The sequence below is a fragment of the Dermochelys coriacea genome, chromosome 9 (assembly GCF_009764565.3).
Source record: "Dermochelys coriacea isolate rDerCor1 chromosome 9, rDerCor1.pri.v4, whole genome shotgun sequence".
NCBI classification, from domain to species: Eukaryota; Metazoa; Chordata; order Testudines; family Dermochelyidae; genus Dermochelys; species Dermochelys coriacea.
In genome coordinates, this window is record NC_050076.1 from 51218930 (window position 1) to 51245897 (window position 26968).

The 26968-nt window shown below is 53.7% G+C and overlaps 1 protein-coding gene across 4 annotated transcripts in view; it reads right to left on the reverse strand.

Annotated features, from left to right (window-relative positions):
• DGKG (diacylglycerol kinase gamma) overlaps positions 1-26968 on the reverse strand; it is a 156602-nt gene that overhangs the window by 66124 nt on the left and 63510 nt on the right. For all 4 annotated transcript variants that reach the window (XR_006274008.1, XR_006274009.1, XR_006274007.1 and 1 more), the window contains 11 exons: positions 26635-26752; positions 25356-25444; positions 24430-24546; positions 22879-22977; positions 21156-21272; positions 15545-15618; positions 14922-14996; positions 14703-14788; positions 13780-13869; positions 8498-8655; positions 758-822 (listed from right to left, as the gene is read on the reverse strand). Coding sequence is in view for 1 of the 4 variants with exons in the window: in XM_038416720.2 (XP_038272648.1) it covers positions 758-822; positions 8498-8655; positions 13780-13869; positions 14703-14788; positions 14922-14996; positions 15545-15618; positions 21156-21272; positions 22879-22977; positions 24430-24546; positions 25356-25444; positions 26635-26752 (1088 nt within the window). In the remaining 3 variants the exon portion in view is untranslated. The remainder of the gene's footprint in view (positions 1-757; positions 823-8497; positions 8656-13779; positions 13870-14702; positions 14789-14921; positions 14997-15544; positions 15619-21155; positions 21273-22878; positions 22978-24429; positions 24547-25355; positions 25445-26634; positions 26753-26968) is intronic.

Below are 26968 nucleotides of genomic sequence, written 5' to 3' on the forward strand. Positions count from 1 at the left end.
GCTTGGGCACCACGGGCCCATAGAACTCGCCACCCATGCTAGGAACGTACAAAATCCTGCTTCTCTGAATGCAGGAGGACCCACGAACAAAGGGAGCAGTTTCTTTGCTTGCAGCCCCAACTGTCTTTAGCCAACAGACCCAAAAGTTCTCTCTAGCTATATCCAGGGTCACACTCTATACACAGGCTACTGCTTGCCTCTGCCTCTCTCTTTTTGTCTTTTTTACTCTTTTCTCTCTTCTGCCTTCCCCATACATGCACCTCTATTCAAAACAACACTCAGCCAAAAGCTCCTGGGTGCTCACATACTCCTTTTGTCTTATGTGGCTCAGTGAGCAGTTGGGGCCTCAGGACAGAGGCAGAGCAGGGATGTGAAAGGGCCGAATGAGGGCAGGCCTTGGAGGGAAGAGGTGAAGGTGGGGTGGGAAGAGGAGCAGCGCAGGTAGGGCCACAGGGGAAGAATGGGAGCGGGCCCCTGGGGCGGAGTGCAAGCAGGGCCACGGCCCAGGTGTCTGTGCTTTCTAAGGCAGTGGGGCGGTGGCTGTTTGGGGAGGCTTAGCCTCCCCTGGCTTATTTTACCTGCCGCCCCTGTCCAGTACCCAGGACCATGCTGGCACCGAAAGCCTAGACAGTTGGATTTTGCACTCCCTGCAAGACAAGCCCTTAAAGCAAGATTGGTCCAATGCAGCACTTCCTCCTCCCGTAGCTGGTGGGGAATGCTTCTACCAGCATCACGATGGAATGGCCAAAGGCTTTACCTGCTGTTGAATTTCTCAGGGTGCTTTTCTCTCATCATGTGGAATCGATGTGCGATGGAGGCATCCTGCAGGGAGAGGGAATGAAAGGACACATGAGCTGAGTTATGGGAAATGCCTGATGACAGAAGAGAGACATTTCCAGAAAATCAACATGAACTTGCCAAGAGCTGAGATTCAGATAAGGAGACATCATCTCCTTAGCCAGGACATCAGCTCCTGGAGGCTAATGCCTGGAACCGAGGTTTACTCAGGGCTGTGATTTCTGCGCTAAGACCTCATTAGGGTTTCTTTATTTAACAGCCAGACGTCATCCATGTCTGAGTTACCAGCAAAGCCCCCCAGGAAATGGGTAAGTTAGGCCACTAGCTCAGGGTCATTGTGTTCTGCTACTGACAGAGCTGGACCCTGCTGGCAGAAGAGGGAACTGTGGGAGGCTGAGGCCAAGGAGGTGACAAAGGAAAAGTCACAGACATCTCAAATGCGGACAGTATCTGATTTTATCAGAATTTTCCATGACTAAGCTGTGATTTCCCCTGAAGTCCTGCTAATGCCTTGGAACTACAGAATTCCCTGGCCATGGAGGCAAGCTGGAAAAGTGCCCAGAGTGCATAGAGACACAAAAAATACAAAACAAACAAAATACGGTAAGGGACAATCCTGGACTAGCAGGGAGGACAGGGACTAGATGACTCAATGGGTATTTTACCTCTCTGTTTCTGTGCCCTTACTGCCATCATCGGGTATTAATAGGGGTCCCATAATGTTACACTCATTGCACATAGCATGGGACCACTCTATGATGAGACAGCATTCTGTATCGCCCACTATGCCAGGTTAGAAAAAGAGCATGTTAGACACCTAACCACCTAAATTCCCCTCTTCCATCAACTTCTGTAGAGCTACGCCTGCGTACCTGAGAAGAGAGCTTGGGCCAGCCATGGTAAACGGGCATGTTAAACAAGATGCAATTTGCTAACTTGGCCTCCCTCCTAGACTACCCAAACCCATGTTGGAGCTCTGAGCTGGAGAAGGATGGCAAGTGATCAAACAGCTAGCTAGGGGGTAAAGTGATGGTGTTTCTTTCCTTCCTTCAGCCCTTGAAGACCAGTTTATCTCAAGAGCTGAATGCGTATAAAACAACTCTATTTTATGCTGTTGACTCCGTTTCCTGCAATTTTAAACTATTCCTTAATAATACCCTCTTATATGGGGTATTTTAGTCAAACATTTATGAAAATTTCCAACAGTTAAATCCTACAGAACATAATGGGGATCTATTGGGATTACTCTCCAACCTATCCAATGTAACAAGGAGCAATACCCTTTCTGTAAGTTATTGGAGCTGTGTGTTATGATTCCACAACAGGACGAGAATTCCCTATGTAATTCTATCATGCAATTCAAAATTTCAATAGCAAGATTATTTTCTATTAAACTCTGTAGGACTTTGGGGAAGGGAAGGAATTATGAGTGAGGAGTTAACACTGAGAAAGGGCAGTTTGGCTATGTCACAACGAGGCAGAAGCCATGATGGGGCAGCATAAGGATCTGTGGGTCTAGAACCTGCAGCTGGAGGATCCAGGGTGACCAATGTCTCCATGTCCCCACTGGGGAGCTGAGTGAAGCAGCATCTGACAATTGCTAGAGGGTCAGGCACTGGAGGAAAAGAACTCTGCGCCACCTGATTGGTCTACACCAACTATTTAAACCAGGAAGTTGCCCCAGGAAGCTGCCTGAACAACAGTGTAGACACTCTGGCTTGCTACTGCTACAGACTTTGTCTTTTGCCCCATCTTACTCCTGATCCCTGCCTTCGGCCCCCTGCCCAGCTTGACCGTGGTGTCCATCTCCTGACTTGGCTTGGTAACTAGTCCCAACTCCTGCCTTCGACCCTGGCTCAGCTGCCTATGCCCTGCCCTGGCCATTACAGGCAGCTTCTCTGGGGTGAAAGGAATTAACCTTTATCACCCAACCTCAGTGGTGAAGGGGGGGCAGAGGGGCAGAATATCACTCGATGCTCCAGTAAGTACAATTTCCCTCTCAGGTTCCCTGTGTGCCATTCTAGTTGTCCCACACAAGAAATTAACTGCCATGATTCGCTATGGAGGATATTTTAGAGGGGAGATTTTAACCAGACACTCTGCTTGTCTGGAAAGTGTGACAGCCCAAATGTGCCATGGGACTGGATGTAGCAGCCATGTGAGTGTGGGGGTATAAAGTGAGCCACTTAAGTAGTTTTCAAGCGTCCCTATAAAATACAGTATACAAACTGTGCTGGTGGATCTCTTTCAAGTCTCAGGGCTCAGGTGGCACTGGCAATGCATGCACTACATCAAGGAATCAACAGCCCATTCGTTGTCAACAAGCCAGTGACAGGATCACCACCTAGGACCTTTGGAGAGCCCCAAGCTAAATATAGCACATGAGCTACGTGCAATCCAAACCTTCCGGTTGGTGCTATGGCTGCTGCCCAGCATTCCTCATGCCCAAAAATAAAAGGAGGAGGAGACAGGAAGTGGCAGTCCAGCTGCCCAAGTCTCACACAGCCCGTCACCAGGGCATTATTTCAGGGGCCCTCTGTCAGTACCAAACCTCCAAAACATGACTTAAGCTTTCAGAGTGTCCCCCTTTTATTGACTCCCCAGTACCCTGCAGCCTTTCATAACAGACTGCTTGGAAGAGTTTGTTTTATAGCCTCAGTGCCCTTTTTTTTGGTCAATGGGCTCCCCACCAAAATAAGAAACCCAGAGGTCCAGGACTCTGGATCAACCTCGCAAGAGCCAAGCCGTCTGCAGGCACGATGCAGCAGGGAAGCAGCTATCGTAAAGAAGCACATTTCAAGTCCACGTGGTCAAGGGTTTGCTAGGAAAAATGATTTTTAAAAATCCAGGAAAACCCAGTGAGACAGGGTGAGGAAACTGTCTGTCTGTCTGCTCCCAAATAAACCTCCTGGGAGGACAGTGCTGTGTGCTCATGGAGATCTCCTCGGAGAGGGGCCCGGATGATTCATGCTCACAGCTCAACTTGTGCCCACACATGGGGCCTACTACATGTTTACCACAGTGCTGCTATATCACACCATGCATGGTTGATATTAACCCCTTCCCTTCCAGGGAAAGCCATGGCCTGTTGGAAAAAAATGCTCCAATCATATTCCCATGCAAGAAGAAATGCCTATTCGTTCTGAGCCACGTGAAATGTTTATTGCCTATGGTTGTGCCTTTGGAGCAAAGGACGCATAGTAGTTCTGCTCCCCAAACCAGAGTCACTCTGGATTCATGTCCCAGCCTGATTTTACAGGGGAGGGAATGGCTGCATGGGACCGGGGCTGGCAAATGGGATTATATGAACTACGGGGCTCTCTCAAAGCTTCAGTGGTACCTGCCAATATCTGGAGAAAGATTTTCATGCTGGTTCTATAGGCAGCAGTGTTAGTGACTAAGACAGACATTCCGGAGACTATTTTGAGCTGGTAATCTTACTCTAGCCCAGTAATAATGTGTGCCACAAGCACTCAGCAGAACATTGTAATACCAGCCAGCCCATATGGGTTTAATTTAATCAGAGAGACATCAAATCGAAGGCGCTGACTAAGCAAAGCACTTAAGCGTGGGCTTAACCTTCAATCTGAATTTAAATGCTTTGCTGAATTGCGGACTAAATGCCTTCACTCAGTCCCTGGGGAAGAAGGAGTTTGCCAAAGGTTTGATTTGCCGATGGAAATTTCCTGGGACATTTTCACACCCATACTAGAAGTAAGCACAAATTTCCAAACTTTTCAAAGTGTGTCCATCTCTCCTCCCACTGGTGTTTGAAACGCCCATCTCCCTTCCCAGCTGGTGGCTCCTACCATCCTGTGGCAACCACAGTAATTGTTTACAAAGAAAAATAGCCAATGTGTTTCTATCTGGCTTGATGCAGTTTAGCAACTGGAAATAAACAGGAGAATGAGCATCATGTAAGTGCTCCATGGACCACCAGAGCACAGTGTGAGAACCCCTGCTCTAAGATCTGTCTCATGTAGGGCCAGGTTCTACCCCAGGCAGGGTATCCCCAGCTAAGAGAAAGGAAACTGAGAACCCATAGTCTACCTGCACAAGAGTTAACTCATGTGTTTGCCTGACACACTCTCACAGCAAGGTGTTGCTGGGGGACTGACAGTGCATGTAAAGCTTTGCAGGATTAGGGTCTACAAGGCAAATCTGTGGAAGGGTGGGCACCCTCCCTCCTTCAGTAGCAGGACTGGCACCCCCCCTTGCATTAAAAGTAACAATTATAAAAATCTCATTTAACAACATTTTTGCCCTTTTCCTAGCCCAGACCCCAGCCTGTTCCCTTGTTTTTAAATCCTCCCCTATTTGCATTTCATGCTGTCATAAACTCTAGTCCTTTCCTGGTTGTTCATTCTAAATCTGGAAGGGTTACACTGCTGGCAATGTCTCAGCCCTTCCCTGCAGAGGGCAACCCAGCACATTGTGCTCACTTCCTGCTGGCTGTGCATCAGCCCCAGGAGCACCATGGGCATGGCTAGGCCATGGGGCAGTGGGAGGCTGCAGCTTTTTAAAGCCCCGCTATGGAGGAGGACGGGCTCTGCACTGCTTCTCGATCCTGCCCCACTCCATAGGGATGCTGATCCTGCAGACTGATCGAAAATCCCTCACCTGTGAAGGAAGCAGAGGTGGAGCAAAATCCTGGCCCCACTGCAGTCAATGGCACAGCTCCCATTGGCTTCAGTGGAGCCAGCACCTCACTGATGACCTGCACAGAGGCGTAACAGAGTCAGCCTCTCCACCACTCAGGCTCCTTTCCAATGTCCCAGGCTCAGGTTTCTCATCCTGATGACTCTAGTGTGCTGTTTTCCCACTTTCCCAAACCATGCCAGCCTCGGCCAGGACAGACTCATTCCTCTCTCCCAGAGAACGCGTTGCTAATGACAGCCAGCCCGCTGGGGGCCGGTGACTAGCTGGGGCTACCCAGCGTTCAGAAGGTCACACCAGCAGGCTGGCTCCCCACCTTCCAAAACATGAAAAAGAAAATAAATGATATTTACTCTCCAGCGGGAAATGGCAACATACCAAACGAGGGGAAGGTGCCCATCAGATGCCACAAGGGGAGGGGCTGGGGTGACTTAGAAGAGACTCATGCACTTGGGAGCCTATATCTCATTGAGCCTTAGGCTCCTATGTCACTGATGCCGGGATTCAAAAAGGGACATTGGCATGGCAACACTCAGCATCACCACACCTAACCACTAGGTGCCCAGAAAATCGCAGGTACAACACTGGCATCCACACAGCCCGAGCTTGGCACCCAGGCTCCTTGAACAACAAATGGGGGGAGATGGGCACCCAAGCATGGTCTCCAACAAAGCCAGAGTGACAGGCGGAGAGCTGCCTAAGCAAGCCAATGGGAGGTGGAGATGTAAGCGGTGTGTGCTAAACCCGACCACACTTTAGGAGGGTGGGGCCTCAATCCAGTTGTGGCTCTGGGCTTTAGGCACTTTTGAGACTTGTACCCCTTATTTCATTCCCCATCTGCAAGGCTGATCATTGGTTTGGAAGAAAGAGTCATGCTGGATGAGTCAAGATGTGCTGCAAACAGCAATGAGGACAGGAAAATGATGCTAAGGGACCCAGAGCGGTGATACTCAGACTGTGGCTCGGGACCTGCGAATAGCTCTTTAATGCATCTCCTGAGCTCTTTGCAGCCCATGATATTAAAACACTGTGGGATTTAGTTAGTAACCGATCTAAGTTATTAACCAATCAGGAGGCTTTTATTATGTTATTAACCAATTGTAGTTGATAAAATAATAATAGTTGGTCAGTCATTTTGCTGTGAGAATTATATATATATATATATATATATATATATAAACTACATTTCCCCATCATACTGTTTGAATATGAATATAGAGTGCTACAGAAAATGAAACGATGAATTCACACTCCTGTGGCTTTTGGGTAATTCTGATGGCTAATTTCCCGAGGTCTGAATATCACTGGCTTAGACAGATGAACAGGGAATATCACCAGGAGAGTCCACCTAGAAAAATGCCAGTTAATCCAGTCAGGGATGCTACCGGAACCCAGAGCTTCGCGGTGTATTTTCTGTGGCTTTTCTCAGAGGTCACAGAGCTTCTCAAACCTAAAGGCTAAGTCAGTATCCCTGGAAAGTATCATTAGAGCCATTCCCTAGAGGTAAACTGAGGCACTGACAGGTTAGATTTTGAGATTAGACATTTGCCTGAGATTAGAGAGGTTCTTGGGAGGAGCCAGAAATAGAAACTATGGGCCAAAATCTGATCTGGTTTGAGCAGATGTGATTCCACTGACAGCACTAGAATTATACCCAAAAGTTGAGCCAAGTTACACAACTTCTGCCTTGTGACTGAGCTTCTGTTTGCCTTTTACTATTTGTCTGCCTTGTCTGTGCAGAGGACAAGCTCCCAAAGGCAAGACACATACGATGCAGAGCCTCATCTGGGGTAAACGGGCATGAAAAAAGCACTGACAATTAACACCGGCCAAGGATCTGCCTCTCTGCGTGCCTGATGCAACAGGGCCTGGCCACTCCCTTGGGTGTTTGCACACTGCTACAATACACATAGGACCAAGAGGGCAGTTCCCTTTCACCTGCCTCTCTATAGTTTTTAATCAGAGTGGATTCACTTTTTTTGGAGGACGCATCTCCTTAGTATAAACTCCTTTGAGCCCTGAGAGGATTTTCAGAAACACTCAGTGTTGGTGAAACTCTGTCCCCACTGGAGTTGCCTTTTGAAAAGGCCCCCTCCCCCCCAGGTTGTAGGTCTCTGTAAAACAGGGGGGCGCCTCGCAAGTCGTACAGCGATCGGATACAGAGAGAGTCACAGCAGGGGACTGCTGCTGGGGTGACAACTTCAGATATCAGAATTATGTGGCCCCTAATGAGCATGTTACGCTGCAGATCAGGGCGTAAGGTTGAAATTGGCTTCCCCAGGCCCAGGGTGAGAGATCCTAGCAGATCTCAGCAATGGACTAGGTCAGAACTGAGGTGCCCTGGCAGAGACACCTTGGGAAGAGACTATTATGGAAGCTTGGTCAGAGCTATTACTCCAGGCACTAACGTCTGCTCTCAGTTCAACCAGCATTGCTTTGCAAATCTGCTGTTACAAAGACGAAAGCCATTCATTCACTGTCAAGCAACATCAGTCTGCAGGAGGCCCTTCCTGAATGGGATTTCCCACCGGGAATATCCCATCCCCCCCGCTGTGGTGGCCGAGGCCTGCAGTGCCAGCAGCAGCCCCATCGCTCCAGGGCTATCTCTACAAAGTGCCTGGGGTACTGTCTGAGTGAGGAATGCCACTGCAAAATAGCGACCCGCTCCTGACTGACCTCAGTGGAACTAGCTGGGTGAGGAGGGATGACTCCTGGGAGCCGACTCATTGGGCTGCGTCCTGGACTTTTGGAAAAGCAGCATGAAAATGGTCCACAGGTCACTGCACACTGCCATGTGCCCATCGTGATGTGGGGTGCAGGGCTGTGACTCAGATGTAAACCACCACAGGGCCACACAGTGACTTTAAGGTACTGGCTGTGTGCCAACATGGAAGACATGGTACGGCCAAAGGGCTCTGCTATGCCAGTGTCTGTATGCCAGCCCAACACGCCACTCCTCACTAATCCCGTCTCGCTCTGGCTGAGCCAGGTCTGGGCAGACTCATTGCTCTCCTGCCGGAAGGGAAATCCCAGGACTACTTACCACGCCTATGGAGAAATAGTTGTTGATTATGCTGTACGGGACAGGGTCTCCGTTCTCCTTGTCCGTGGGGATCACATCAATCCGCCACCTGTCCAACATGACCTCAATGCTGTGCTCAATGTCCTTCAGCACCTTCAGCAGGCTGCCCCCTTCATAACCTCGGGAGGGAGAAAGGATTGGGTTGCTGTTAGCGCAAGAGATGCTCAGAGCAGCACAGTGACTGCCAATGGGGGCACATGGCAGTGCCACTTGGAGTCAGGCGATGAGAGGGTTAACTGGGGCAGCTCGCTAGTGTACACCTCTGCTGGCAATAGGCGGGACACACAGCCCAGTGCCATGCTGAGTTGGCAGGGGTCACTGGCGGCACTGGGGACATGCTACAGCGTGGCCATCTGTAGTACAGAGACTTGCTCGTGGCTGGTAGGGTGCGGCAGCGACCAGGGTTGCTGTTGTCAGCAATCAACAGAGCCCAGCACTGATTGCAATGGCAGATCAGGCTACAAGGGCCTGACAATGACCGAAAGGGTTGCTGGGAGGGACTCAGCAGGACCTGGGATCAGGGCAAGAAGTGGGAAGTTTGTGGGGTAACTGGCAGTGGGCAGGACTCAGCAGGTTGTGGAGTCACTGGCAGTTCCATAGATACTTCCCTGACCAAGGATCAGACCCAGGCCCCAGTGGGGAAGGCACCAAATTCTGACCACCAGACCATCAGGGAGACACCACATGCTGCTCAGCAGTGACTAGGGTCAGGGTCGGGCCTGTGGGGTCAGGGCAGAGGCAGGTCGGGTCTGGGGGATAGCTGGTAGACAGGTTAGGTCTGCAGGGTCAAGGCTGTGGGGTTAGGGCAGAGATGGGTTGGATCTGCAGGTTCAAGGCTGAGGGGTCAGGACAGAGATGGGTTGGGTCTGGGGGGCGGGGGCCAGGGCAGAGCCAGGTCGGGTTCGTGGTGCACTGGATGGGTCCCAGCAGGTGCAGAACTGAGAAGAGAGTGAACAGGACCATCCCTCCCTCCCACCATGGAGTGCCATCACAGTTGCTGGAGGCGAGCGCTGCAGGGTGGGAGGAAGCTTTACAAAGTTTAGCTCCAAGTGGGAATAAATCCACGCGCAGGAGTCCCTGGGCAAGCAGCAGAGCCCATCTGGGTTCTGGGGTTGGCTCCTCTGCATCTTGTTAGAACAGCATCCTATTCCCTGGGCCCAGGGCTGCCTCTACACAGCAAAGGACGCAGGCGGCTCACATGGGCCATTGGGCCTTGTCCAGATCCACTGCCCAGGTTTCAGAGCCAGCTCTCTGGAACTGCAGGAGCGAGAGCTGCGAGTCCAGCTGGGAGCCAAGATGCAGCTGTTCCTAGCCCATGGCAAGTAACAACCAGGCCAGCAGCCCACACAGGTGGCCACAGCGCCCACTCTCTACCGAGGCTCTTCTCCAGGGCCCATCACTAGGGTATCTGAGAGCCTCCCACTGTCCCTTGGCCACAGGATGGAGACTGTGTGTGTGAGCATCCTGCCTCTCATCTGGTCTCAGTGCCTGTTGCTGTTGTTGTGGGAATGGTAGGCTGCCAGGCTGGTATTTCACTCAGAAGGCGGGGAGGCCTGGGGCTCATTCTCACCTCCTCCGGCAGGACGTGCCATGGTCTCGGACCAGCTGCCAAGACAGCTCTCCTCTGCTGGCATGAGGCTGTGTCCGCGGGCTGCTCAGCTCAGCGCTGCTGTAGATGGAGCTGCCGGCGGAGCTCTCAGCCCCTTAGCAAGACCTGTTCGTGGAGGTAACTCGGCCCAGTACCAGACAGTGGCACCCCAGTGGGAACCCTGATCTTGAGGTGGATCTGCTGTTCTGCAGGGAGCCGGCATCATGGGGAAAGCATGAGGTGGGGCCGGATGGCTGCTGGGTTTTGGCCCAGCTGATGTCAACGCCCGCATTCCCAGTCCAGCCCAATACCAGCAATCCAGCACTGAATCATGAGAGCCTTGTCTCTGACCATGGCCCAGCATTCGGGGAAACAGTCTTCATACCAGCAGCAAGTGACAGGCTATTTTGGAAGTTGGAGCTATCTGTATGTCCAGAAGCCACGAGGGATACTGACCAATTCCCAGCTCTGGACTGAGGAGACTACCAGAGCGCAGGCTCCCTTGAGAGCTGCTGTGGGGCGACCTGCTCTTCATACCTCTCCCCCTTCCTGCCAGGGTCACCTCTGTCTTGCTCAGGTTTAGCTCCCATCACCTGCTTCTCTGCTACATGCCAGGGACAAAGCTAGCCAGGTGATGGGCTGCAGGAGGGGCTGAGTTAGAGCCAGGTCAGTGTTTGAATCCATACTGCCTCTCTATTCCTGCAGGGGCTGCATGCAGACACTAAGCACAAAGAGCGATCCATGGCATGGAGCCTGGGGACGCACGTAGTGGCTAGAGCGGTGATGGGCAGCTGCTCCTCAAGCTCTGAGCCCGACCCACAAGGACCTCTCCTGCGCAGTGCTTACCGGCCAACCACGTGGGGATACACGGGCTGGGGTCAGTTGTTTCGAATGCTGCAGGAATGGGGAGCTGGAGTTGTTTTCTATGGGAGTGAGAATGGCCCTTGTTAAGTGACTTTCCCACTCCATCGTGCACGGATATCAGGAGAGGCTGGTGGCCACAAGATTCCCTGGCTCAGATATACACACATGGGAACCTGAGTGGGAGGGAGCAAAGGGCAGATGAAGCGGTAGTGGAAACCCCAACTTGTGCAGTGGCAAGCTGGCCTGGTCAGGGAGAGGCATCCCGGCCCCGCCCGATGGCGGGCATGGGAAAATTCAGAGCCAAAACAGAGTGCAAATGCCCCGGTCTACTAGATCAGGGTGCTCCTGGAGAGGCGAGGGACAGCCGGCTTCAGTTAGGGCCAAACCCAAACTGGGCCATCCAGTGCATCGCATGCTCCACAGGGCTCCATTTCCCGGCAGGGCATTTGCTGTTTCCCTGGCGCTCAGTGTCTGCTGCAGTGCTCCCAGGCAGGAAAATCGTTCAGCTTCATGGGGGAGTTCGGTGCGACACCCCAGGCCTTGCCCCCCGGAGGCTCATTCCAGGGCGCTGTGTGATCCCAGGCAGAGAGAGCAGTGAGTCACCCAGCAAGGCACTGGATCGGGGGAGTCCAAAGTGAACTGGATGGGAGGCAGAGAGGAGCCAGTAAAGAGCCTGGGACACACAGGGCAGGAGGATGGGAGGGAAGGGATGGGGGGCATGATTTCCTCTGGAAGCCAGAGGAAGCCCTTCCCTTCCAGCTCCATTCAGAGGCTGGGCCCGGCCCAGAGTCCATGCCGCTCAGTAGCAAGCCAGGCCACTCCGGGATTTTGAAGACAAGAAGCCTAAGAAAAATCTCTCTGTCTTTCCAGTCAGAGCCTTTCCAATCCCACAGAGTGATGGCACCAGTCACGGTCTAGATTAGAGCAGCGTGCTGTCGGGGGGGGGAGGGGCTCAGTGCACTAGATGCTGTATGTACACTCAGCAAGAGGCCGTCCCAGCCCCAAAGAGATCACAGCCCAAGCTGGCAAGACCAAGGGAGGCGAAAAGAATTGTTCTTCCTGCTGTACAGATGAGGGGAACTGAGGTCCAGAGTGACTTGGCTGAGGTTACCCAGGGATGGAGCTGGGAATTGAACCTGGACTGCCTAACTCCCTGACCAGGGTCTAACACAAGCCTAGAAGAACTGGAAGTTGGAGAAGGAAGATCTGGGTTGTCAGAGTCTGAGCCGTCTCCTCCTCTATGCTCTGCTCTTTCCGCTCAGAAGGACTGGGAAGCTACAGTGACAAGAACACAGCCGCCACTAACAGCTCGGTGGAGACACAGATGCAGACAGGTTAGTTTTGCAAACAACAATCAGGTAGAGAGGCCAATGCAGATGCATCACTTAATAACCCACAAAAATGAAGCCCACGTGACAAGGGCCGGTCACACTCTCTCACACATGCAGCTGGTTGCTGTACATGTACGTGTGCCTCGCTCCCCTCCCCCGGGCTGGCTTGTCTTCTCAGGCCTGCTCTGTGCACAGACTTGTGCTGGTTTAACTAAAGGTGTGTTATGGGGCCATTGCAGCCCGTCATGTAGACTCTCTGATTTCTGTTTATATCCATGCAGCTGAAGTCAGCTCCTTCCCAGCTAAGCTACACTGAAATTAGCACACCCATCCAGGGCTTTGCACCCGTTTAACTACAGCAGTTTTTAAACCGATGCAAGTTAATCTGGCACAACTCTCCTGTGTAAACAAGGCCCCAGAGCACAGCCTCTTCAGAGCAGGGTCTGTGTTTGTTCAGAAAACACCAACTGCACTTGGGTGCAACAGCAGGCTAGCTATATCAAGTGAGGCGCTAGCCGAAGACACCATTGCTGCCATTCTAAGTGTGATCCTGTAGCTTGCTCCATGGACGTGGACTCCAGTGTCCAGGCGATGCTCTGTGAGGGTGCTGGGGTCTGCTGGCCGGGAGCACGTTACAGGATCGGGGCCTCAGATGAGGTTTCATTTCTCCTTTGCTGGCATTCTGATGAAGCAGAACTGTGGGCTGATAAACCATCCCCACACACCTACAGAAAGCCAATTCTCAGGCTATTTCAGGGGGAGGATTGGAACCAAAACTGTGCCATGAAACGTGACTCTTACAGCGGTGATGGAGAGAACTCCTTGTTATTATTCCTTATTTATAGAAACAGCAGCTCTGGTGTACGTGGCACACATGAGAGGAGAATAAGACAAGGTCCCAAGGAGCTCCCCCATCCCAATTAGAGAGGTGACCTACTGCGAAATGACAATTCCTGGCTCTTCTACAAGGCAGATCTTAAAGCATTTTACAAAGGAGGTCAGCGCAGATGGGGAAACTGAGGCACAGAGCATTAAGTGGCTTGCATAAGGTCACTCTGCGGCAAAGCCAGGAATAGAACCCAGGGGTCCTGTGTCCCAGGCCAGTGCTCCCCCAAGGGGAGATGGAGGAGGAGCCCCTCACACCCCATAAGAATTTGAATCCTTTACCTGGGCTGCTCTAGCAGATCAGCTGTGTGTCTAGGAAAGCAAAGGGATGACTCACCAGGGTACATTTTCAGCCTGATGCAGCTGAATTTGCTGTGTTCACTAGCATTAACAGCAAATCCTTGTGCCTCTGGATTGCAAGCACGGCGGTGGGTTTGCACTATGTGTCCACGCACCCTGAGAAGGGACAGTTTTGCCCCTCGGATGTACAGCACGTGCCTACAAAGGCAGCTTGGAAGTGTGTTCTGTGGTGCCCGGGTCGGAGTGGGCCAGCTGGCCAAGTCAGGAAACCTCACCTCCTCCCCATCGCAGACACCTGGCCAGGTCGTTGCCCGTTCCCAGTGGCAGGACAGCCACAGGGGGGTGCTTCAGGAAGTTCACCTTGTCTGCAATGCAAAGAGAGAAAGCTGTTAGCACAGACACAAGCCAGCGGCCTTTCGGCTGAGTCCGGCTCCCGGCAAAGTGCAAAGAGCTGAAAACCAGACTCATCCTTTCTGGGAAAAAACAGAGTGATTCTGCTTCTTTGTGGCACTGCAGTCTCCAGGGAGAGCCTGTGCCAGCCTGGAAATGGGGCAAATGCATGTGGAAGCATGAGCATACCCGGGTAGCAAGCAGGTGTCCTCTACCCCTGGCAATTCCATCCACAAGGGGGTAGCTTGCAGGCAGGAGCCAGTGTCTGATAGCTCAGCCTGCTTGCCAGAAGCTGCCAGAAGATGCCATTGGTAGGTGCCTCCTAACACGGGGCAGAAATAGAAGCTCAGAGGGGTGTCTTCAGAAGAGAGCTCTGCACATCAGGGAGACCCGGTGTGGCAGGCAGGCCACGGGGCAGAGTGTGGAGAGGGGTTCAACCCGAAGAGCCACAGGAGCAGAGAGGAACAGAGGGGAGGCTGCAGAACATGACAGGGACAGGACAAAGGCAGTGAGCAGGGCTGCAGCGGAAGATAAAGCAGACCGTGGGAAGGCTTGGAAGCAGCAGGAAACCAGCACCAAGGCAGGCAGGAAAGAAGAGAGCTAGGGCAGAATGGGGACCTTCTGCCCCTTAGCATATTTTCTAGGAACGTGCAGGTCAGCTCCCACCACAGGGAGTCAGACCAGAGAGCTCCATCACAGCGTCTCACCCAGGTAACAAGCGCGGCTGCTCTACGATGCAGCAGCATACAGAGCTCCTTAGCTCAGGTCTCTTGGGCACACACACAGTGCATTTGTGATCCTGAGTTACCTATGCAGTCCAGGATCCAGCCAACAGTCCCATCCCCTCCACATGCCAGGACACGAAAGTCTGGGGTGTCGCGGAAAAAATTCAACCTGGAAAGCGGAAGCACAAGGAGGGATAGTCAGGTGATCACAGGGGATGGCTTATTGCTGGCAGGGGGGTGGGAGAGGGCAACAGAGGCAGGGAGAATAAGGAGGGGGCTTGGGCTGTCTATCATCTCCATACCCAGGAGTCGGTCCCCCTCGGTCCAGGTTGTACACTTGTCTGGGGTTGAGCAGATAGTGGAATTTCCGAAGGACTCTGTGGAAATAGAGGGTGAGTGAGAGACGGAAACAGAAGGGAATGGTCCCTGAAAACAAAGGAGAGCCATGGCAATGGGCTATCTGGCCTGGAGGATGTGGACAGGGACCCACCCACGCAAGGCTGGCATGGGGAAGATCCCATTGCGGAAACCCAAGCCAGAGCCTGGGACCAGGAGGGGCTGCTGTTGCTACTCTCAATCTTTGCTCGTTATGTGGGGCTCCTAGATACACACAGAGAGAGGAAGAAAAGTCAGCAGCAATAGCTCAGTACCCCAGGGAGCCGGGCACCCCAAGCACTCCCCACTGTACAGTGACTCTCACCCAAACATTCCTTGGCTGGCAGGTGAAGGATGGCCCGGGCTAGCTCCAGCTCAGCCATATCATGGCATGGTTAGTAACAGGGCCCCCCAGGGACACCTGTGCAGATTGCCTCTGCCTCAAGTAGCTCCCCTCATCGCTACCTGCCCCCAAGCTCCCCAGATCTGTAGGCCTGAGTGGGGAGGGAGCAAATGGTCAGCCAGTTCCTCCAGGGAGCAGAGAATGTACCTTTCTCCTTGTCTCCCTCCACTCTTGGGATTCACGAACACCAGCAGAGGGTGGGTCCCGGGCCTGGGGGTAATCTGAAATGCAAAGTGCAGAACACAGCCCTCCTGTGAGACATGTATGAAAACCACCCATCCATGGGAAGGGTGGGGGGATGGGTGGAGCCTCGGATGAGCTCGAGTCATGAGGCCCTGCTGCAAAGGAAGTGACAAGTCCACGCTCTCAGTAAGGGAAGGGAGAACCCCACACGGAGGAAGGCACCAGTAAGGGACACTGAGTGCAGGCTCCGCATCATGGCTCCATGCCCAGTGGGGCACTGCCCAGCGGATGATGGGGGTGTCACGGAGTCCCCGGGCGATGCTCTGGAACTCCCTACGAAGCCAGTCTAGACTCTGGAGAAGTCTCCTCTCTGGGAGCAGCCTGTCTCTCAAGAAGCTCACACGGCTTCCACCTTCCTGGGTCTGACCTCGGAGCATTCAGCATCCTCTGCCCCTCCGTGCGCTTCCCACAGAGAGTCCGCCCAGGTGGAGTCCTGGGGAAGCCAGAGGGTCCTGCCCCCCAACTTCGCAGTCAGACGTGAATGGACCCTCAGCTGGGTCCATTTTGGGGGGCAGTGAGCCAGACAACCACGTCTGCACTTCACTCCATGTCCCCAGCCAGTCCCCAACTGAAACTCTCCCCAGCCCCTCCTCCTCTGGGCTTTGTCACTTTCCGGGGCCAGGAGGGCACCTGATTCCTTTGTTCTCCAACCCTTTAGCTCTCACCTTGCAGGGGGGAAGGGCCAGGCCATCAGTTGCCAGGAAACAGGGTGTCAGCCATTCTCTGTGTCCAGACCCCTGCACACACCTGCCCTCTAGGGCTCTGCAACAATCATACACCCTTATCCCACTACCTAGATACTTAAGAACTGCATAGAGGAAACTGAGGCACTCCCACAAAATTCAGAGGAAACATTAAGAACAGTCCCGCTTCATCACATCTCTCCCCCCTTCGAGACCGAACTGAGCGGGGTCACTTTAGCCGGTGACCTGGGGAAGTTCGAAGCCACCAACCAATGTTCCCATGGATGCCCCAGCATCTCTCCCGTTCCTTGGTGGGAGTTACACCAGGCCCTTCCAGTTTCACGCCCTCCCTTAGGTAGGGGGTGGTCAATAGCACTCGCATGCTGCATGTGGGAAGGTTTATGCGGCCCGTGCCTTTTGCCACCCCAAAACCCCCGGAGGTCAAACTGGAATTGGGTCTTCTCCCAGTGCTCCAGTCTGGAGGGCTGCAATTCGGGCTCTCTTGGTTAAGAGCCTCCATCTTGACCTGGGCCACATACTGTTCACTTACAGAATTAGCATGGAGACATTCCTTTCTCAACAACCTTGTCTCCCCAAGAAGCTGGCCAAACGCAGCCACTTGGTTATAGGACTGTTTAACTTTCTTAACAGCTTTCACTCCATCTGAGATCTTCTCAAAGCTATGCACACTGGATCTTTCAACAGGAAAGTCAGTGGCTTCATTCACAACAGAAAATTTCTGGCTGTTAGGAACTGAAACTTTCTTGATTAAATCACTTTCACACCCTTCAGCTGCAGTAAAATGCTTGCAAAGACTACCTTGAGGATTCCTTTCCCTAGGAGCTTTTCTATGCAACAATTCACCCTTCACAGAAATTCTGCCCTTACCCTCTTTACCTAGGGCTTGCTCTAGAGGAACACTTTCCTGAGCAACAACAGACTCTTTCTGGGTCTCACTTACATCCAGAATCACCTCTGGCCCATTAGGCGGATTCCTACACAATGCCCTTTCAGGCAAACTTTACAGACTTCCTAGATAAAAGGTTAGAAACATTCTCCTTCCCTTTCCCACACACGAGCTCAGGAATCTTTTCCTTCTTGCTACAGGTTCCCACGCCCTCAGTAGGTAGCATAATCAAATCACCTTTATGCTCTCCTTGTGCCTTGGCTAGGATCTGACTCTGATTAGACAGAGTTGCTACACCCTTTCCCAACAACACACTAGCAACAGGCAAAATACAAGCACCAGAATTGTCTGGGCTCTGGGATTTTGCATAGACACTAACTGGATGCGACCTAATTACAGCGCCATTCTCCCGAGCAGACACAAACTTAGGACCATTCCCTTCCTGGGCTTTAGCTGAATCCAGAACCAACTCTGAGACAACTGCACTATCCTCAACCATCACAGGCTGAAAGGCCCCTTCTGTCTGCTCCACAGACAAAGAAGAGCCGGAGACACTTTCTCCTTTACCTGACACACAGTTTGGGATCTCATTCCCCTGGTCCCAGCACACAAGGCTGTTCACAGACAACTGCTTGGAGACTGTTGAAGACTATGGAGGTAGCTCCCTCCATAGGCAAGTCAATACCCCTGACAGACACAGGCACATTTCCTTCACTCTCACAACTCTCCACCCAGCTAACAGGTAAGGTACAGGGACACTCATCTTCCACTCTCCTCACCTTCTCACCCTGCTGACTAGACAAAGCCATCAGCTCACAAGGCTGCCTAGGCTCATCCAAACTTTCCTTACCAAGCACCTTGCCACTCCCAACAGATACCCTGCCCTTCCTGTGTCTCCCCACACTCAGCTGGGGTCTCAGTTCCCACTGTACTCAGCGCTGCCCTTGCTGTCCCAGTGGGGGTAGGCAGAGAGCTCGCTGCTTTCCTCACTGCATCAGAGCCAGCGTGCTCCTCCGGTGTGCAAGGGGGCGGGGAGCATCTCTCTGTCCCTCCCAGCCCCAGCGGTCTGGTTACAGGCAGGCAGGTAGCCTAAGCCTAGCATCTCCTCTCCGCTGCCAGCCAGGTCATCTGCATTTTCACTGACCATTTCCCTCTCCGCCGATTGGTTCCCTGGATTCATATTCAAACCTTTGGCCATTACAGAAGCAGGGCCTGGATCCTGTCCCAAAGAGACACAGTCATTCCCCAATAGGGTCTCACAGCTGGTATCCTGGAGAACCCCAATGACCAGCCAGCCCCACCCCTCCTGGGTCTGCACAAGGATCTGGGCCATAGGCAGGGTGAGGGGCTTCATCCCTGCGACCCTCACACAGCTCCTCAGCATCTGAGGCTGCACTACCAGGGGCCTGACAACAGTTCTCTCTGTCCCAGGATCTCGCGAGCCCAGGAATGTCTCCCCATTGACCATCACCTTCCGCTCCCACTGGGGGTCCAAGGGGCCTGACCCCAGGAAACTCCACACAGACATATAGGTTGGGGTCAGGAGTGGGAGCCTGTCCACCTCCCCACCTATCTGGCTGACCGAGTCTATGGCCTTGGGACCCAGCAAGTGAGCTAGACACCGGGGCTTTTCCGCAGAGTCCCCCTGGTTCAAATTGCCAGCCTGCTCAAAGGCAGTGAGGTGGGCATCCACATCCCTCCCTCCTTAACCAGGGACAGCAATTTAGTCTCGAGGTTCCCTGTGGAACTGGCACCCCGGGGTCTATCCCCACTCACCCTGGGAGGTCCCCTATGCCTCTCCGCTCCACCAACGCCAGTTCATGCTGCTGCTGCTTCTGCAGCTCTTTCTCGGGCTCTCGCTGTCTCTCACAGTCCTCTTGCTCTCTCGGACTCAGCTCCAATCCCATCCATCTCCGATCCCCTGATGGGGAACCCGATTGTGAAGACCCGTCTGGTTGGGGACAGGAGTCTTGGGGATGCCTGGCTACCACTCCAGCTGCTCCCAGATCCTGCTATAGCCCCATTTGGGGTCAGGAATCTGCTCCTTAGAGTGATCACCCTCCTCCAGCTGCATGATTAACTGTGCTTTGGTGAACTTTCCAATGCGCAACCCTCTCTTTTTGCACAGGGTTACAATGTCCTTCTTAAGGAGATGGTAACTGGCCATCACTCCGCTCTTCCCAAGTTGTGGTGGACTCACAGGCCTGTGTGCTCTCAGTTCCCCACGGTTTCCAGGGAGAACCCCTCGTGTGCCAGCCCTTCTCGAGGTCATCACCTCTTTGCCAGGGTTGAGCTGCAGACTCCTCCGCCCCTTGGACTGCTCGCTGCAAACCCCAGAGGAACCCTGTTACTGCAAAAGTCCTTCTCTCTCCCAGGGTCAAGCCGCAGGCTCCTCCACCCCTGAGACTGCTCACCGCAGTCCCCAGGGGGACCTCATTACTGCACAGTCCTTCTCGCTGGTCATACACTCCCAGGGGTTAACCGCCTCCCGAAACCGCTCCTCTCTGAGCCTTCAGCACGCCTGGTCCTCGTCAATCCCCCTTCGTTTTACTGCTCCCCAGTCACTTACTACAGGAAGTACCATCCACAGGGTGCAGTACATCCCACCGCTGCCACCAGTTGTCATGGAGTCCCTGGGCGATGCTCTGGAACTGCTCCCTACGAAGCCAGTCTGGACTCTGGAGAAGTCTCCTCTCTGGGAGCAGCCTGTCTCTCAAGAAGCTCACATGGCTTCCACCTTCCTGGGTCTGACCTCGGAGCATTCAGCATCCTCTGCCCCTCCGTGCGCTTCCCACAGAGAGTCCGCCCAGGCGGGGTCCTGGGGAAGCCAGAGGGTCCTGCCCTCCAACTTTGCAGTCAGACGTGACTCTCAGCCAGCCAGTAAAACAGAAGGTTTATTAGATGGCAGGAACAGGGCCTAAAATAAGCTTGTAGGTGCAGAGAACAGGACCCCTCAGCCAGGTCCATTTTGGGGGGCAGTGAGCCAGACAACCACGTCTGCACTTCACTCCACGTCCCCAGCCAGTCCCCAACTGAAACTCTCCCCAGCCCCTCCTCCTCTGGGCTTTGTCCCTTTCCCGGGCCAGGAGGGCACCTGATTCCTTTGTTCTCCAACCCTTTAGCTCTCACCTTGCAGGGGGGAAGGGCCAGGCCATCAGTTGCCAGGAAACAGGGTGTCAGCCATTCTCTGTGTCCAGACCCCTGCACACACCTGCCCTCTAGGGCTCTGCAACAATCATACACCCTTATCCCACCACCTAGATACTTAAAACTGCATAGGGGAAACTGAGGCATTCCCACAATATTCAGAGGAAACATTAAGAACAGTCCCGCTTCGTCACAGGGGGACATGACAGGGCAGAGACATATGGCTGCTCAGATCTGCCTGACGATATTTTCATCATTAACAATGTCCATCATGATACAGGCCCCAGGCCCATTGCACCAGGTACCGTCCAAACACAGAACAAAGAGACAGTTCCTGCCTACAGTCTATATAAGATGAGTCTATATAACAGATGGATGCAAGAGACAGACGGGGAGCAGAGGGAAACAGTGAGATGATACTAGCGCCATAAACTGACCGTTCACTGGCGTTTCTGAAGCTGCACCTCAGAAACAACAGGCTACACAAGGGAGAAATAAAGGCATTGTGGGGAAAGGATCGCAGGGTCATTGACACGCCATGACAGACTGTCCCAGAGTTCATTCCAATACCCGGAAGTCAGTGGACACAAGCATCACTGGCCAGCAGGGGGAACGTGACCCCAGCCAGCCATCAGAGTGCCTACATAGTCTAGCTCCCTGTCAGACCATCATCCCCCGCTGGTCTGGGCCTGAGACTTCAGCACCCTACCCCTGGGTTTCTCGCTCCCAGCCCAGCATCTGAGCCTCCTGGAGACCGAGGCAGCTCAGAGCCACCTACCTGTAGGCCATGCCCGTCCAGCGTGGTGGTATTGAATTTGAAGGTCTGGGCGGTGTCGTCTGGACAGGTGCTGGCAGGGGAATCGCTGTCTGACTTCCTGGGGTGGGACTGCCTGTCCTTTTAGAAGGAAAAAGATGCACCGAGTCTAACACACGAACGAAGAGTGGCACTAAGAAGCGGCGTTTGTTTGTCAGACTCCAGCTTCCAGGATCAGTCTGGCAGAAACAAGTCCCCATGGGGGCATGAGGGGCTGACGGCCCTGCAGTTTCCATGACAGTGGCCATAGCGTAGGCACAGACCCAAACACTGACTGAGAGCAGAGTCACAGTCACTCAAAGGCACAGCCACACCCAGCACAACTGCAGCCTGCAAGCATTGCCCCCGTCATGCACTGAGCCTCACTCCAATAGTGCCATCCCCAGCAGAGCACGCACCGAAGGATGGCAGATGCCCCTGCATGGCAAAGCCTGAGCTGTAATCTGCTTGTTTCTTCCATAGGCCCAGTTACAGCCTGCTATATGGTGAGGGAAGACGTTTGTGTGAGCCTGGGTGGTGGGTATAACATGCCAGGGCGGCCCTGCCCCTTCCCCTCCCTCCTGGGAGTGGGCTTCTGCTGGAAGTTTATGCTGATTTATTATGCACCATGCAGGTTTCCAGGTGGCTAAGGAGGTGGTATCTGCAACTCAGCTTCCCGGGTCCCTTGGACTCCCCAGGGAGATTACTGATGAACCGGGAAGCTGAGTGACAGATACCACCTCCTCAGCCACCCCGGAACCTGCATGGCACATATAAAAGCTCAGCATTCTCCGCCGGCTGCAGCCTGGCTGCTTCTCTCCAGCACTCCACCCCCACCTCCAGAGGTCCCGCCACTGCCACTCGCTGGTTCCTCCTCTCCTTCCTGTTCGGCCCCCTCCCCGCTTGGCCCCCCCCCCCGCCACTGCATCCCTCCTGAGCGGGGGGGGGGGAAGAGAGGAGGGATGCACACTTTGAGCAGCAGTGGCAGGGGCTGAACGGGGAGGAGCGGGGAAGGAGAGGAGAGTGAGGCTGAGCAGGGGAGGGGGTGAGGTCTGGGGTGGAGCAGGGGTGGGGCCTAGGATGCTGTGGGGGCGGGGCCGTGGAAGGAAGAGGTGGGAGACGGGGAGCTAACCTCTCTGAGGAGAAGCTTCACCTGCCACCCATGTGCGTGTGGTTTTGCTGGGCGGTGTGCACTGCGAAGCTGAGCCAATCCTTTGAAAGCCACGATGTAAGTGGACAGAAGGTTTCTTTGTGTTCAGTAAGGCCAGGGATGTTGTGAATGTGAGGAGCTGTGCGCTCTTTACCCATCCGGCACATGGCAGGATAGCATTTTCATGATATTTGCAGTCACAGCCTTGCAAATTAAAGCAGCCACGGGTGGTTAGAGTTAAGATTATGCCTTGTGGCTCCTTGAAGGGTGCCCTCCAGGCAGCGGTATCACGGACGTGGCATTGCGTCTGTTGCTAGAGGAGTGAGCATGCTGCAGGGCTGCAATGCTACTGGGCTGACGCAGGTCTATTGGTATCAGGCTGGGGTGACTGCTGCCTTGACTTGGGATTGCCTTGCTCCGTGGGGCTTGCAGGGTGGAGCCATGCACTCAAGCAGACATGGCTTTGAGTTCCCACAGGTTTCTTGGCGGGGATATTGAAGAGGCCGTGTGCATGCCCATGCCCCTCACTGCTGTACGGGCTGGAAGAGGCAGACATACCAGAACCACTGGGCAGATGTTAGAGGGCAGCAAGATGTGGTCCTTGAGCTGCCCTCCGTCACACTCTGGCTTCACATGGGAGGCACATTTGTTGTGAAGCTGGAGAAAGAGAGACGAAGGAGCATGAGCATGTGACCGCCTCCCCTCCCCTGCCCTCCTCTCCAGGCAGCTGGCCTCTCGGCTCTGGCTCTCCAATCCTTTGAGCTGAGGACAGCATCACTCATGGAAGCCCCAAGAACCACAGAGCCCCTGGCACTGTAATATGGGCTGAAGCAGGGAGAGCAGAGTTCAGCTGAGGGGTTTTCTATCCCCCATGACAATCGCTCTCTGCATTAGCTCTCCCCACTTCCCTGCTTCCTGGAATCCCCTCGCCACATTCTGTCCCTGCTTGTTTCTGCCCCCTTCCCTTTGCCCTTGTTGCATCCCGCCCTTTGCTGGGATCTCCAGAGAAGAGGGCTCAGGGCTGCTCTACTACACGTCACAGTTTTGAACCAATATTTTGTCCCACATGGAGATGGAAAGTCCCAACCGTGCCATTTTTCGGGGAAGGGATCCCCAGAACGTGCCATTGCAGGAGAACCAGGGCAGAGTTTTTCTGCTTGTCGGCTGCCCGCCTTGGCTCATGTCAGTTTCCCCACAGGCAAAGCATGAAACTAACAAAAGCCTTCCTGCCCTCATTCGAATTTCTGCCATGGAACACTTGGATTTTGCCACAAGGGGCATCGTGCTGACGGAAGGGTCGCGACCTGCTCCACCCCTAAGTGCCATTGTGCCGGGGAAAGGGACGTGTCATGGGTTCCTGCAGAACAATGCCTGAGCTGTTAAATCCTCAACTCTGCGCTAGTAAGTGCCAGGGTGACTGTCCCTCCCCGGGCCACCTCTCAGATCTCATCTCTAACCTGAAGGAAGAGACGGGTTAAAATGGTCTGGGAAACCAACTGAGGCTTCTCCAGATCTGCCACAGCCTTTCCCTCCCACTGGCAGAGGCCATTGCCTGTATTTGTCATGCTGGCACATTGGGCCGTGGGACTTGTCAGACCCGGTGTGAGTGCCGCCAGGGCAGCAGAAGAGCTTGGGGAACCCAGTTCTCCTGGAGAGCTGGCACCATTCTCCTCCCCCTCGCAGAGCCTGTGCATTGGGCCACTTGTTTCAGCTGCAGAGCGAGCCCAGTGCTGATAGCAGTTGCTCAGTCACAGCCTGAAGAGACACCAAGCTTCCCCTGCAGCCCCTGCCAACAGACTGGACCCAGATACAGTGGGGTCACAGGTAGGTCATTCATTTTTCACACCTAGCCAGCCGCTGGCTTCTCAGTGGAGACCCCCAGAACTCATGGTGACAGCAATTCATAGGAGGGCTTACAAGGAACGGGGCGGGCACAAGCTCATTTCACACAGGCCAGCAGCTCACCTTCTGCTTGCCAGACGGTAATGGGCTTTTGAATACTCCTGACACAGGCTGATAACCTAGGAGCAAAAGATTTTGTGTATCCCACCCCCTGGGGCCATTCAGTCTCCTTGACATCCCTGCACAGTGTCCCCTCCACGTACTCACTGTGATTTGGCACCATGCACAGTGTAGCCCGGTAATACCCTGGTAGCACTTGATGCTTTTGTGGCACCGGTCACACTTGACTGGGGAGTTCCCCTCGATCCAGGTGTGCTGCATGACCTGAAGGAACAGGTGAGAAATGAAAGAGAGACAGCACCATCTGGGCGAGCATTGAAACCCAGAGGCTAACGGGCAATGGGAATTGGGCACACAGGGAATCTGTTGAGTCAAAGGTCTCTCAGGAGACCCTGGATAAACAGGGGTCTGGACCATGGTGGGAGCTGCCACTGCTCCATTCCCTTGGACAGTGGCCTGCTTTGCACATCAGACAATGGCAAAAAGGCCCAAGCACCAGCTGGTGCTGTCCTGTTGAAAAGAGCTGCTCTGCAAAGTTCTCTGACATCTCTATTTGCCCTGTTCTGACAGAGTTAACTGGATGGAGGCTGCCCCTCAATGGCCAGCCAGCCACAGGGAAGGCCACCAGCCCCATCCTCTGCTGCTCCCCCGCTTGGGAGAGCCAGCGCTGCTATAGCTTTGGGAAGCCAAGCACAAAGAGCAAACCATGGGAACCTAAGTGATCTGCAGGTTAATGGGCAGGGGTGGTTATGTGGTGTTACACTCCAATAATGATGGTGTGTCGGGGTCAGGGGGGAGAACTTGCCCCATCCTCACCGTCCCCAGTATCCTTTCTGGTAGAGCTTTGGACCACTCCCAGCTGGATCTCAGGTGAGTTCATTGGCCAATAGTCTGCTAACCCCCCAGCTAAGGTAGAGTGGGGCTTCTAAAGCTTCACTCATCTCCCCTGTTGAGCCGCAGGTACACAGTTGAGCTACCAGACACGCTCACAGGGAAATCAGCACATCCTGCATAGGCATTAGCAGAGCTAGAAGGGAAACCAGTAAGCAGTCATCTACACACGTGCTACTCACATTGGTGTTCCTCTTGGATTTCACGTATGTGCTGATGCACGAGGCAATCTCTTTGGACACACACCGTTCATGGACGGTATATTTACAAACTGCAGCAGAGAAGGGAAAAGAAGTCAGCTGTGACCCCCTCGGTACATGCATGCTGCAGGCACTTCAGAGCTGCCCCAGGATACAAACATGAGCCAGAGCTCCCACGCATCCGGGTGACACGCTGCATTGGCCAGTCAGAGCAGGGAGGGAAGTAGTGGGAGCTATCCACCACTTCGCCTGCCATGTGAAGGGGTGGGCTGCCTGCTAGCTTACGAAACAGAATGGGCCAGATCCTGTAGGTTTCCAGCAGCACATGCGGGGAAAGGCTGAGCACCTTCAAACTCCACTGACCTCCAAGGAGAGCTCGGCACTCACTACCTCCCAGGCATTGCTCCGCAGTTGCAGGCTCAAGCCTGGAAGAAGATGCTGCAGGGAGAGGAGAGCAGCGTCCCCTTCTGTCAGAGATGAGTGATGGGCACCGTATAACTGTCTAGGGAGCTGGGGTATCGAGCCTGACCAGGAGCACTTTGGAGGACCCAGCGGAACTTATCAGCTGTGAGGAGAACAGGACCCCAGTGTACCAGCTGCTGAGGTGCACGGTGGTTGTCTAGTCCCTAGACCTTGGGAAGAGGGGTGCCTTACTGGGAAGGAGGGGTTGTTTGCCTGGCTGAATGTTAATGATGACACTCCATTCTCAGCTCTCCCCAGTTGGGCCAGGGCACTTCTGGCAGGGGAGAAAGACCTGGACCAGGGGCCAGTTTTACATTCCTCAGGTAAAGCCAGGTGAGTTAGGGATCGAGGTTCAGATTAATCTCTGAATTTCCCAGCCTTTGGAGACTGCTGTCAAACATGTCAAGTTACCCAAATGCAGCTTCTGTTGTTAAGGATAGGAAAGCAAGAAAGGGCCAGAGCCCCGTTATCCAGAGCTGGGGTTCTGGCCGCGGCCCTGTTATCTGGAGCCGGGGTTCCATTTGCAGCCCCGTTATCCGGGGCTGGGGTTATAGACTTATAGACTTTAAGGCCAATAGAGATTTCGTCTGGCCTTGTGCACATCACAGGCCACAGAACCTCACCCTCCCACTCCTGCAATAGGCTTGTTTTCCTCAGATGCTTGTGGCACCCAAACCATCCTGAAAGAAATGGACAAGGGCTGTGCTGCAAAGCCAGGGCAGGGGTTGAATGCTGGTCAGTGTGCTGCAGTGCGACAGGCAATGCATGGGGCGCAATGGGCTAGGAGAACAGGACTCACAGGAGCAGCACAAGCCCTGTTTCCGGACCCCCAACAGCATCGTGCGGCAGAAGTTGCAGTAGGCAGGTTTCTTGAAGTGCTTCAGTCTCCAGGCATGCTGCCCGTCGTCCTTCACGTTCTGCAGGCAAAGCACAGCAGGAGTTAGGGAGAGGCACTGTCATAAACATACAGCTAAGGGTAGCATAAAATCCCTCCTTTACCTGTAAGGGATTAAGAAGCTCAAATAACCTGGTTGGCACCTGACCAAAAGGACCATAAGGAAAGAAGATACTTTCAAATGGAGGGCAGGGGGGTTGTTTGTGTTCTCTTGGGTTGTTCCCTCTGGTTAGAGAGA